At 40.4% G+C, this 14304-nt stretch overlaps 1 protein-coding gene across 1 annotated transcript in view; it reads right to left on the bottom strand.

Moving 5' to 3' along the window:
• The window catches only part of CNTN4 (contactin 4), a 406008-nt gene that overhangs the window by 360166 nt on the left and 31538 nt on the right, over nucleotides 1-14304 (bottom strand). Inside the window, exon 3 of the mRNA XM_052644373.1 lies at nucleotides 3841-3967. Coding sequence (XP_052500333.1) covers nucleotides 3841-3967 — 127 coding nt within the window. The remainder of the gene's footprint in view (nucleotides 1-3840; nucleotides 3968-14304) is intronic.

Here is a 14304-nt window from a genome sequence, read left to right as displayed (position 1 = left end):
GTCATTTTAGTTTTAATTTGTACATTTCTATTTATTAATGGGGGCTATTTATTCCCTGGTGGCTCAGACAGTAAAGGGTAAAGAATTCACCTGCAGTGCAGGAGACCTGGGTTCAAGCCTTGGTTTGGGATGATCCCCTAGAGGAGGAGGGCATGGCAACACACTCCAGTATTCTTGCTTGGAGAATTCCCATGGACAAAGAGCCTGGCAAGTTACAGTCCATGGGGTTGCAAAGAGTCGGACAGGACTGACTAAGCACACACAGGGCACATTTACTAGTGGTAATCTTATTGTATGTTTAATGGATATTTAATAGTCTTTTCTAAGAAGTCTTTTGGTAACGTTTTAATTAGGTTACATGTCTGTTACCTTTTGATTTGTAGGAATTCTTTAAATAGTTCTGCTGCTGCTAAGTTGCTTCAGTCGTGTCGGACTCTGTGCAACCCCATAGACAGCAGCCCACCACGCTCCCCCATCCCTGGGATTCGCTAGGTAAGAGTACTGGAGCGGGTTGCCATTTCCTTCTCCAATGCATGAAAGTGAAAAGTGAAAGTGAAGTCGCTCAGTTGTGTCCGACTCTTAGTGACCCCATGGACTGCAGCCTACCAGGCTCCTCTGTCCATGGGATTTTCCAGGCAAGAGTACTGGAGGGGGGTGCCATTGCCTTCTTTTAAATAGTTCAGACTTTGTAAATAATATGTATCACAAATATCTTATCCCAGTTGGAAGCTTATAATTTTACTCATCCCAGTATATTCTGCTGAACAGCAATTTTTAACATTCAGATCAGTTCAGTTCAGTTTAGTTGCTTAGTCGTGTCCGACTCTTTGCGACCCCATGAATCGCAGCACACCAGGCCTCCCTGTCCGTTATCAACGCCCGGAGTTCACTCAGATTCACGTCCATCGAGTCAGTGATGCCATCCAGCCATCTCATCCTCGGTTGTCCCCTTCTCCTCCTGCCCTCAGTCCCTCCCAGCATCAGAGTCTTTTCCAATGAGTCAACTCTTCGCATGAGGTGGCCAGAGTACTAGAGTTTCAGCTTTAGCATCATTCCTTCCAAAGAAATCCCAGGGCTGATCTCCTTCAGAATGGACTGGTTGGATCTCCTTGCAGTCCAAGGGACTCTCAAGAGTCTTCTCCAACACCACAGTTCAAGAGCATTAACATTAGTGAAGTTAAATATTTTCTTCTATGATTTGTTCTTTTTGGTTATAATTGAATTTTTTTTCTTCCCTCTAAAGTCTTAAATATGCATCCCTATTTCCTTTGAAACATTTTGCCAAATTTCACGTTGATCTTCTATTCACTTGGAATTGATCTTTGTATATGCTGTGAGGTAGGGATCGAACTTTAGTTCATTTTTTTAACCATACAGATTCCACTGTGCAGGATATATCTTTTCAATTTATTTCTAATATTGTCATGACTTCTAAATTTTCTCTTTTAATCTTCACAAGATAGTATGCATTTACTATTTTTGTTGTTTAGTGCAATTGGTTTTTATGTGGAAATACTAACCTTTAACATTTGCTTTACTTATCATTCACTAATATCTAAAGGCAGTCTACCTGGGATTATTTTTATTCTGTTTAAAGTATATCTTTCAGAATTTTCTTTAGGCAGGGTCTGCTGGAGTCAAACTTCAGTTTCTGTCTACCTAAAAACTCATTTACTTTGTTCTTCTTTATAAAAAGTATTTCTGCTATACAAAAATTTTATAGTTAATTTCTCTCAGCATATTGAAGACTCTGTCTTCTGTTTTGCTTTTTTTGTTGCTATTGAGAAGTCAGCTGCTGGTTTAATTGTCATCTCTTTGAAAGTTAGCTGTATTACAACTGTGGCCCATGCTTTCAATCATATCTTCAAGTTAAGTATTTTCTGTTTCACCATGATAACTGCATATAGGGCTTTATTTTTGTTTGCACTGCTTGAAATCCATTCAGTTTAGTTCAGTTGCTCAGTCGTGTCCGACTCTTTGTGACCCCATGAATCGCAGCACACCAGGCTTCCCTGTCCATCACCAACTCCCGGAGTTCACTCAGACTCACGTCCATCGAGTCAGTGATGCCATCCAGCCATCTCATCCTCCGTCGTCCCCTTCTCCTCCTGCCCTCAGTCCCTCCCAGCATCAGAGTCTTTTCCAATGAGTCAACTCTTCGCATGAGGTGGCCAGAGTACTAGAGTTTCAGCTTTAGCATCATTCCTTCCAAAGAAATCCCAGGGCTGATCTCCTTCAGAATGGACTGGTTGGATCTCCTTGCAGTCCAAGGGACTCTCAAGAGTCTTCTCCAACACCACAGTTCAAACGCATCAATTCTTCAGCGCTCAGCCTTCTTCACAGTCCAACTCTCACATCCATACACGACCACAGGAAAAACCATAGCAATGTCTCTGCTTTTGAATATGCTGTCTAGGTTGGTCATAACTTTTCTTCCAAGAAGTAAGTGTCTTTTAATTTCATGGCTGCAGTCACCATCTGCAGTGATTTTGGAGCCCCCCAAAATAAGGTCTGACACTGTATCCACTGTTTCCCCATCTATTTCCCATGAAGTGATGGGACCGGATGCCATGATTTTCGTTTTCTGAATGTTGAACTTTAAACCAACTTTTTCACTCTCCTCCTTCACTTTCATCAAGAGGCTTTTTAGTTTCTCTTCCCTTTCTGCCATAAGGGTGGTGTCATCTGCATATCTGAGGTTATTGATATTTCTCCCGGCAATCTTGATTCCAGCTTGTGTTTCTTCCAGTCCAGCGTTTCTCATGATGTACTCTGCATAGAAGTTAAATAAGCAGGGTGACAATATACAGCCTTGACGTACTCCTTTTCCTATTTGGAACCAGTCTGTTGTTCCATGTCCAGTTCTAACTGTTGCTTCCTGACCTGCATACAGATTTCTCAAGAGGCAGGTCAGGAGGTGTGGTATTCCCATCTCTTTCAGAATTTTCCACAGTTTATTGTGATCTACACAGTCAAAGGCTTTGGCATAGTCAATAAATTAGGTTTACTAAATCTGTAGATTCGAATGTTTAATTAGCTTTGGGAAATTCTTAGTTTTCTTTTTAAATAATGCTTCTGCCTCATTTTTTTTTTTCATTCCTTGTGGAATTCTGATTAGATATGTGAATATTTTCGCTTAATCTCTTCTCTATCACATTTTGCTCCTCTTTATCTGCTGCTTTTAGACAATTTCTTCAGATATACCTTGCACTGTACTAATGCTCTTTTCATCTGTGCTTCATCTGTTACTAAAATCATGTAGGGCCAAGGTTTCAAATAAGTGATTACTTTTGCTTTTCAGTCCTTTGGGAGGCAAGGCTGCTTATTTTATATTCACCATATGATTATATCCCTTGAATTCCAAGTATATTCTGGAAGGTTTTCTCATGTTAGATTCTCCAGTTGGTTGAGGCTAGGCCTTGTGTTGTGACCCTAGTCCCCTGTGAAACTACAAAATCCAAAGCTACAATTCACATAGTTCATCAAGGTCAAACATGATTTTAGTGTTCAGTTTGCTTCTTTGGGTTCCAGATCATTTACTAAGCATTCCCTACTTTCCTGCCAGTTTATTGATGCATTTTAAAAAATGTTTTAAAAAAATATGTTAAATAATATTAAGGCTTTCGGTGAAATGGTCAATCAGGATATTTAATTTCTAGTATTGTCAGAAACAAAGTTGGGTACTAAACTGTTCATGAATATGAGCGTCTCTTTAGCATCTCAGGATATCCACTGATGTCTATCTAAAGGCTCTTTATGTAAATAGCGCTCCGTAAGTATTTGTTGGTTTTACTAATAGAAAGTGTATGCATGAAAACACATGCTTTTAAGTCAACAAACCTGATGTGAGGTTTTGGATTCCCTTTAACTTCACAACTGAGCTTCACTTTTTTCTCCTCAGAGTCCAAAGGGAACATTACATGACTTGGTTCTTGAATGAAAATTGGACCATGCAGTGTGTAGTCATCTGAAATGAGAAAAGAAAATGTCCCAAAATGAACATATTCCTGATAGGGAGAATTACAGGAAATAACAACAAAATAAAAATAAAAGAGGTAAACAAACAAAAAATAGTAATACACAACAGATTCAGTCCAGCCTCTGGATGACATTTCCTAATGAAGAGTAATCATTGTGAATTATGAAGCAGTAACATGGACTCTCATATTTCATACTGATGACTTATTTTACCAATAAATTCCAGAATCAAAATGGCTTGGCATTCCCTTTTCTCTTCTCCACTTCTTACTGTTCTATCCGACTTTAGTCCAGCCTCTGATTTTGTTCACATTTTGTGCCTCCTACATGCCTTTTGTGCGGCTGTCATCCTGGAAGGCTGTCTAATGTCACAAAGTTAAAATGTTTCTCCTTTGTAATGGGATAACATAGTTAGAAGTAAGCAATAATGATTTTGTAAGTACATTAATAATGAGAAGCATCACTGCTAAAATATGTATAAAACTTTTAGAAATTGCATATGTAGGTAAATAAAGAATAAGCTAGAGTCATGATGCTCAAACTATGCTTGGTAAATGAATAGTGATTTTTTTTTAACCTGTTATGAACTAATACATGGCGGCACTTGTGTACATATCTCACAGCTGGGACTGACTCAGTATACAAGTTCAGTTACAGCCAGACTAGTCTATTTCAACTTCAAAGAGGCTTGAGTATATTAATACAAATGAGGTATGAATTTCTAAATTCTCAATAACAGATGCAAGATGCACAAAATTTATTGTCATGGAGCTGCAAAGTTCAAAGAATGGAATAATCAACAAACAAGATTTGAAGTAACCATGTAGTGTGCATATACTTCTAGAGCAAACACCTAATAAATATTGGTCAAAACACACCTCATCACTGAAACCTTGCACAAGGCCCTGTGTCCTTGTCTTTTGAAGTAAGAGCCTGTGTGCATTCATGTTAAGTCATGCCCATGGGCTGTAGCACACCAGGCTCCTCTGTCCATGGGATTTCCCAGGCAAGAACATTGGAGTGGGTTGCCATTCCCTTTTCCAGGGGATCTTCCCAATCCAGGGACCAAACCCACACCTCTTGCATTTTCTGCTTGGAAAGGCGAGTTGTTTATTCACCAGTTCCATCTTTGCCTGCCAGTGCAGGAGATGCAACAGACATGGGTTTGATTCCTGGGTCAGGAAGATCCCCTGAAGTGGGGCATGGCAACCCACTCCAGCATTCCCGCCTAGGAAATCCCGTGGACAGAGGAGCCTGGCCATTTGTAATTCATAGGGTAGTAAAGAATCAGACACAACTGAAGTGACTTGGCATGCATGCACACACATGACTCAACAGTTAATGATTGAGAAACGTGAAGATTTAGAAAGAGAATAGCTGTTGGTCTGGGGAACTGGTAATAATCCAGACTACACAGCTGCTGCACAACAGAGTCACTGAACCTCCAGTTTCCTTAAAGATGCAGATAAAGACCTGACACTCACTCCAAGTTGTTTTTACAGGAAGCAGACCCCTACTAGATGAAAACTAAAAAACAAAGACCCTAGACTGCATCACATCAGAAAGTTGATGATGCTTGAAACTTCACCTTGATGCCAACCAGTCCCAGGATCGTCCAGGAGTTGATCACACCCTGTTGCTTGAACACCATGAGACTCCTCACTACCCCTCCGGTGGGCAAGAAGGGTCACACAACTTTGAAGGCATTAGCCTGTTGGGGCTGCTTTGGCCTGGCAAAACATTAAAACTCACATTTTGTGCCTCCTACCTGCCTTTCGTGCTTCTGTCACCCTAGAAGCCTGTCTAATGTCACAAAGTTAAAACATCTCTGCTCTGTTAAGGGGATATCATACTTGAAAGCAAACAATCATATCGTAGATATATTAATAATGAGAAGCAGCAGTGTACTTAGTCTCTATGTTCCTATTCTGCACTGATAAACAGAGTTTCAGCAACACTGCCCATACCAGGAAAGTGGCTTTCATTCTTTACAATCTCATTTCTTTTTTCCTAGAAGGTTTTTTTTAGACCCTGAGGTCTTCCTTTAACCACATGATTTATAAATTATATCTCTCTGTGGACACATCTTTGTCTATTACATGCATTTGGATCTTTCTTTCCCCTTCTTTGAGCTGTAAGCTCCTGGACAGCATGGCTGTATCTTATCCATTTCTGCTTGTTTCGTGGTATCAACTACACTAGCTTAAACATCAAACATGGTCCATAAGGATTGCTCTATTTGAGGTATTTTTCACTTTTCAATGTTTAGCCAGCTGACTTTAGCACTGCCTAACAAATTTTGAGACAGAAGAGCCAGTGGCTATGATGTAAGTGATACTGAATAGCACCCTATAGCTGGCAATCCGTTTTCCCCTTATATGTGATTATTTGGATGGATGTGAATTACAACTGTGATCCTGGAAGACCTTAATAACCAGCCTCCTGTTGATAGGTGATAGGATGAGACTGAATTCATTCAGGTGAACTAGGACTGAGGAAAAAGTAGAAAGCAGAGTTGGGCATCTAGGTGAAACATGATAAGGTGACTTCTTTTAATGCTTTAAATCCAGACTTTAAAACTTCGCATGTTGAGGTTAGGATAGAAGAAAAATTAAGGACTCAAGAAAATCAAACTGAATGGTATTTTATTTTAGAGGATTAGGGACAGCCTCTGACCTTGTTGAGAGAACAAGCAGAATATGGATTCAGAAAGACTAGGAACCAAGATTCAATGCCTTTGGTCAGCTAACTCTATGAACTACGGAGGATCACCTAGTCCCTCTATGCTTCAATCTTCTCATCTATAAAATAATACCACTGGAGTCAGTCAGTGCTTCTACACTAGCTAGGATGAGGAAGAAGTCATGAATGCTGCTGCTGCTGCTAAGTCACTTCAGTCGTGTCCGACTCTGCGACCCCATAGACGGCAGCCCGCCAGGCTCCCCCGTCCCTGGGATCCTCCAGGCAAGAACACTGGAGTGGGTTGCCATTTCCTTCTCCAATGCATGAAAGTGGCAAGTGAAAGTGAAGTCGCTCAGTCGTGTCCGACTCTTAGCGACCCCATGGACTGCAGCCCACCAGGCTCCTCCATCCATGGGATTTTCTAGGCAAGAGTACTGGAGTGGGGTGCCACTGCCTTCTCCGGAAGTCATGAATATCTTCCCATAAATACAGATGCACATGACATCCTCATTCAAAGATGTCATGAATTTATTACCACCACCATCGTCTCTCCGTAGTCCATGTATAAAATCTCATGCTAATGAGAGATTCAAACAACAAAAACAGAATTTTTCAAAGAACACATAATAAAAGCATGGAATAAAAGTAAACAAACATGTATCTTTCTAAATACTCATGGTTTAAAGTCAGATATTTCAAATTCTACATATTTACATTTCAGATTTTCAACAATGACATAGTTATTTTCAAAACAAATTTAGATACTGGTCAAGGGTCGGTGCAATTCAATCTCAAAGAATTATATGAATTTTTACCGTATCTTGTTAAGTGACAAACATTACTCATGAAGATCACTAACACAGCATCAAGCTGGGTAGATTATTTTCTAAGAGAGATATATTTCTATCACTCCAATTCCAAAATTATGTGTATATATATATATATATATATATATATATAATATCAATCATCTCAATTCATTGGTGTTCCCTGATTTGAATTTCATAGAGAAATACAGTCTATTACTAGTAATTCCAAATAAGAATAAAACATAATAATGATTATCCAGGATGCAGCTGAGAGGCTGTGGATTAACATCTGTACTATTTCTCAATGTATCCATGCCATATTTAAATAACAAAAAGGATATTTTTTATGTGTATTTTGTAATAAGAATTGATAATAATGATGCTTTGCATTCACTATAAATAACACATTTCATCTAAAGTTTTTATTTTCTCTTGGTTAACCAAGCTCACTGCCTAGAAATTAACATTAGCATAAAGGGACTGGCATTTCAGTTTTCATCTAAAGAAATTCACTGCCTCAAGCATGAACTATTGGGTTTCACAAAGATAGAGGGGGAGATTTTAGAAAGTTGCAATCCAGGTATAGAAAACAGATATCCTAACTTTAATAGCTTTAAAATCAGGGTTACTAGTCTTTGAGAAAAAAAATAAGTTAAAGAGTTGTTTTACTTTCCCCAAACATTGAGGTGCCTGGGTTAAACCACCCTGAGAGTGACATTCTCAGATGAAAGACGGAGCAAGGCATCACCTAAGCTTGTTCTGTGTGTTGTAGTCACAAAGTGCCTTTTTAGTGGCTTGAAGGATTATATACAAGACTCTGCATTCGCCAAAAGACTTTGCATTCACCATTCAAACCTGACAAGTTCACCTTTTCATTTATCATAGTAAGTTGTTCTATATAAGCAGTCGAATGGCCATGATCATCAGCCTATCGAGGGAAAGGAGCAACTCAGAAAACAAGAGGAAAAGAGACACCTCAACGTTAGACTTTGGACCACCTGTATTATAATCATGGCATGCTTATTTTTTAAAACCCCAGTCCAGACTGACTACACCTGAAAAATGCAGCATCTATGAATCTTTTAACTTAGTTCTCCAAGGGATTTTTTGTCCACTAAAATCTGAGAACTACTAACACAGACCCTTCTGATCCTAGATCTCCATTTCCTAAGAGCAGAGCATCAACCAACATTGGCATTGCACTCACCTCTAGACTTTCTCTTTTGAGCAAAATCTAACTAACCAAATCTTGCGTGAAAATATTTAGAGAGGGAATTTTAGCACATGACTAACGGTTGTGAGGTAAGCAGCCAAGAACAGAAAACTATAAAATGGATCCACACAAAGAAAATGATGGATCTCTCAAAGTCAGGGACTAAAGCTGTATAAAAGAACCCCTCCTGAGAACACTCATTGTTGAATTCAAGAAGCTAACTGTGAGAACACCCAGGGCTGCACCACATTGACAAAGAAGAGGCGTCCTCAGGGAGCCCCATTAATCTACCACCCTGTAGTAAAACTTTATCCACAAAAAATACACACAACATTCTTGCCACTGTTGTTGTTGTTCAGTCACTAAGTTGTGTCTGACTCTTTGTGACCCCATGGACTGCAGCACACCAGGCTTCCCTGTCCTTCACTGTTCGCTCAAATTCAAGTCCACTGAGTTGGTGATGACATCCAACCATCTCATAATCTGTCATCCTCTTCTCCTCCTGCCCTCAATATTTCCCAGCATCAGTGTTGTTTTCAGTGAGTCAGCTCTTCACATCAGGTGGCCCAAAGTACTGGAGCTTCAGCTTCAGCATCAGTCCTTCTAGTGAACATTTAGGATTGATTCCCTTTAGGATTGACTGGTTTGATATCCTTGCTGTCCAAAGGACTCTTAAGAGCATTCTTCAGCACCACAATTTGAAACCATCGATTCTTCAGTTCTCAGCCTTCTTTTATGGTCCAACTCTCACATTTGTACATGACTACTGGATAAATCATAGCTTTGACTATATGGAACTTTGTCGGCAAAGTGATGTCTCTGCTTTTGAATATGCTGCCTCGTTTTGTCATAGCTTTCCTTCCAAGCAGCAAGTGTCTTTTCATTTCATGGCTTTATATGTAATGAATCTCATCTTATTTAAATGACAGCCTATTGGGAATGATGTTTTCATTTTGGGATTACAAATAAGTGAAGTCACACTGGTGCTCTGCTGCCTTGGAGAAGTTAGAGAAATGAGCTGACACTGTTTTTAGGGATCTCTAAGAGGAGCAGAAGGTAATGATCTTTCACGCTTCCAGGAATTCTACAAAATCAAGGTTAAAAAGGACAGGGGAAGCAGACTGGTGGCCAGAAGCTCAGATATAACTTCAAAGATTCCAGATCCCTAATCTCAGTCCCAGCTTGGGGATTTTAGTGCAAATGCTGATACCTGTACATTCTGATTTTCTGGGTTCTCCTCTCCTTGGCAACTAATTGCCAACTGGTCACTAGGTTACTTCTAGTATACCACCCATGATCCCAAAGTCTGTTCCACAGAAATTGTCCTGGACCTGTTTCAGAATAAAAGGGATATTTTTACACAAAAGAGAGATGATCTATGTTAAAGAAACCCTCCTTTCATGTTTCAACAAAGAGAGGAGAATGTCTGGATTTTCAGTAAAGAGTACAGATTTCAAGAAAGTTGAAAGGGTTAGTTGCTCAGTCATGTCCGACTCTGTGACCCCATGGACTGTAGCCTGCAAAGTTTCTCTGTCCATGGGGATTCCCCAGGTAAGAATACTGGAGTGGGTTGCCATTTCCTCCTCCAGGGGATCTCCCCAATACAGGGATAGAACCTGGGTCTCCTGCCTTGAAGGCAGATTCTTCACCATCTGAACTACCAGAGATATCATGACCAGAAACTTATTTAGCTTCAAGATCAGGCTACTCCTCATCTTTCTCTCTTTTTGCTCATCAAAGATTTAAAAGTTACTAAAAAACACTGCCAGTGATTCTCAAACTCCTTTTGCATTTGATTCTTTTCTTTTTAGAATCCATTTTTTTGCGGGGAGACAAAACCAATGTATGTAAGTCAGCTTCTTCCTGTAACCTCCTTGCAAGCATTCCAGAAATAAAATGTAGTGCTAGGGTTACTCTTCAAAGTTTTAGACTACTGAAAGAGACGCAGAGTCATAGAATTTAAATTAGAAGAGATTATTTAATATTAAATGTATTTTTCCAGATCACAGACTAAAACTGCACTACATCTGTAATGGAAACAAAACTGATTTTCATCTAAAAATAAAATGATATTCTAAGAGTAGCTCAAATGGTAAAGAATCTGCCTGCAGTACAGGAGACCTGGGTTTGATCCTTGGGTCCAGAAGATCCCCTGGAGAAGGGAATGGCAACCCACTCTAGTATTCTTGCCTGGGAAATCCTGTGGATAGAGGAGCCTAGCAGGCTACAGACCATGGGGTTGCAAAGAGTTGGACACGACTGAGCGACTTCCACATACATACATAAAAAAACAGTAATAAAACAACACTCTACCATTAGATGTGAGTAAAATTACTGATATCTCAAAGCTGTAGATTAAGTAATAGCTAGATGTCACTTATTTTAGATGCAGTTTGGGGACATAAATGATTTCACTCTCTATTCTATTTATTCTTTGAATTAATTTGACCCATTCCTGTCCCCAAAGTCCCCAGTTCAGTTCAGTTCAGTCGCTCAGTCGTGCCCAACTTTTTGCGACCCCATGAATTGCAGCACGCCAGGCCTCCCTGTCCATCACCAACTCCCAGAGTTACCCAAACCCATGTCCATCGAGTTGGTGATGCCATCCAGACATCTCATCCCCTGTTGTCCCCTTCTCCTCCTGCCCTCAATCCTTCCCAGCATTAGGGTCTTTTACAATGAGTCAACTCTTCGCATCAGGTGGCCAAAGTATTGGAGTTTCAGCTTTAGCATCAGTCCCTCCAATGAACACCCAGGACTGGTCTCTTTTAGGATAGACTGGTTGGACCTCCTTGTAGTCCAAGGGATTCTCAAGAGTATTCTCCAACATCACAGTTCAAAAGCATCAATTCTTCGGCACTCAGCTTTCTTCACTGTCCAACTCTCACATTCATACATGACCACTGGAAAAACCAAAGTCCCCAGATGTCCCTAAAATTCTCTCTTTGAAAAAGGATGTTACTCTTTTAGGCTACCAGGAGCCAGACTGGGCTCCTGGGAACAGATGGGAAAAGTCTGAAGGTTTCTGAGACTGACAAGAATGATGGTAGATGCCAGGAAGCAAGACAGAGGTCTGAGTATCAGGTCCCAAGGAGAAAGAGTAGAGCAAATTCAATTCCAAGTGAAAGGTCAGCACAAGATAACATGCATAAAGGAGCAAGCAAGGGGAGCTTAGAAAAATCCACTCATGCTAAATATAGATATTTTTATAGGGCACCTGTGAACAGGTAACTGAGATTGGGAGGAAAGTCATTAAGGGGCTGAGCCATACCAGACAGCAGGGAGGAATTCAGGGTAAATATTTCATAGAAGATGACTTATTAAAAAAAAAGTCAAGCTAGCTTTGAAATAATGATTCCTCAAAGCATGGCCTAGTAACCTCATGTATCAGTATCATCTTACCTGGGGATGCTTAATAAAAGACAGACTTTTGAACCCCTGTCAGACCTACTGGATTTTTATTATCAGAGCTCAGCACCCTCTGTTCATTACTGTGCATTCTGCAGCTGGAAAACTAGTACCTTCAATTATGAATTGAGCACAGATGACTTTCAGCCCTAGACCAATTACGGACACCAATGAAGAAAAACAACCCTGCAGAGTTTTGTTCCATGTGCTAGATCACTCTGTAGCAACCATGTAGGGTGGGTGAAAGGTCGTGTTTTGCAAGCGTAGCCCTTTGGTCAATGTGCTTCTCTTTCGCTGGAAATATTTTTCATCTTTTGCAAACTCAGTGACACAACTCTGCTGAAAGGACACACAAGCAGTACTATGATTTCATCCTCAAAACTAAACATATCGGGTTCATTTCTACTTGTAATTGCTGTGGCATTCTCAGGTGTTGCACCTGAGGGCTGTTTAGGCTCTTCATCCTCATGGCAGGTAGAAAGTACCCTCACAGCAGCCAAGAGTCCAGGCCTATACTATACAGTCAGTCTTCCTCTGACACCAAACTGGCTGTCTGATTAAACACCTGGTCTTGGGCAGACACACTTCACTGGCAATCTCAACTGGGAAAGCAAACTCTAGGAAATCTAATGTAGAACACAAGGGCTTAAGTATGAGCTCAGAACACAAGCCCATGGGCTTAGCAGTGAGTTTTATCTGGGTCACATCTGGAGGACAGGTAGTCGGCTGCATTATGCATGCTCAGAAGCATCCTGATGCAAACCACAGTGGCTTTGCTGTGTTATGTCTTTTACTCTGCTTTCTGCAGAGCCCTTGACCAATCCAGGGAGTAAACGCTGTGTGTGTGTCTGTGTGTGCCTGTGTGTGTGTGTAAGTAATCAAGGGGAACACACTGTCTTATTGGATTGCACAGCAAAGCAAAGCCATGCCACTGGGGACAAGGAACAGGTAGTCCTGGTAAGCTGGTTTGTTGGGCATGCTCTAGAATCACGGTCCCATTTCTCTTTTTCAAGGTGGAAGCCCAGTGAGGAGAACCAATTATTCCACATGGAAACACACAGGGCCCACTAGGTCTGGTTGGCTGTGTGCCATCTCCTCCATCCAGCCTTTCTGATGATCACAGAAAATCAGTATGGCTAAAAGCCCTAAGTTCAGCAGCATCTCTGTGGGTCCAGATTACTCACAAAACGTATGGGCTGTAACCTAAGGAAATTCAGAAACAAATGAAATATTGTAACAGTGATTTTCCTGAGTGTGAGAATTCCTTTAAAATTGAATCACTGATTGTAGAAATGATGATGGGACAGCTGTCAAACTATCATTACAAATACAATGTAGTGTTGTTCATTTTTATTAAATAAATAGTGAGGGACGTTCAAAGGTCCCACACAAGGGCCTGTGTGTGAAATCAGCTGCCACACAGCATTTTTATTGACTAGTTATTCCATTTGGTTCTATTTAGTGGTTCAGTTGAATGGAGGAGAGGCAAAACAGATATCAGAGGAGACAGAAATTCCTGCTTAAAGTATAAGACGCTTCTTTCATTTTTCCTTGCTTTCATCTTCCTTATTTTAACCCCCTCAAATCGGCGCTTTTAAACAGCAAGAAGCAGAGAAGTCTATTGACAGAAGATATATGTGTGAAAGCAGAAAGCAAAAGAAAATCTGAACAAGACGTAAACTCTACTTTTTCTTTGTTCTCTGGTTAACAAAATAATGCTGCTGCTACCACGCATCATGTCAGACATAACAAAGACCTAATCGTACATCATGCCAGAGCTTAGCAATGATGGGGAGGTGGGCAAGCGTGAAGAGATACAAATGGTCTCTAATTAGAAAAATTCCATGTTGCTGGAGGGAAGGATTTGTAGGAGTCAACACATTCTACTCTGACCCTAACCTCACATTCTAACCCATTACAGGAACAATGGATTCATTACTCCTTAAAAAACAAACAAGCAAAAAAAACAAACACTGGGCATTTGGGGTTGCTAGATGCTTAGAATGGATAAGCAACAAGGTGCTACTGTATAGCACAGGGAAGCATATCCAATCTCCTGGGATAAACCACAACAGAGAAGAATATTAAAAAAAAGAATGCATATGTGTGTAAAACTGAGTCACTTTTCTGTACATGTACAGCAGAGGTTGGCACAGCACTGCAAACCAACTATACTTGAATTTAAAAAAAAGTAATTGGGTGACTGTGATGTCA

Source organism: Budorcas taxicolor, chromosome 1 (assembly GCF_023091745.1).
Source record: "Budorcas taxicolor isolate Tak-1 chromosome 1, Takin1.1, whole genome shotgun sequence".
Classification (NCBI taxonomy): Eukaryota; Metazoa; Chordata; class Mammalia; order Artiodactyla; family Bovidae; genus Budorcas; species Budorcas taxicolor.
The sequence above is the reverse complement of the archived record's forward strand: the minus strand, read 5'-3'. Positions and strand labels throughout refer to the sequence as shown.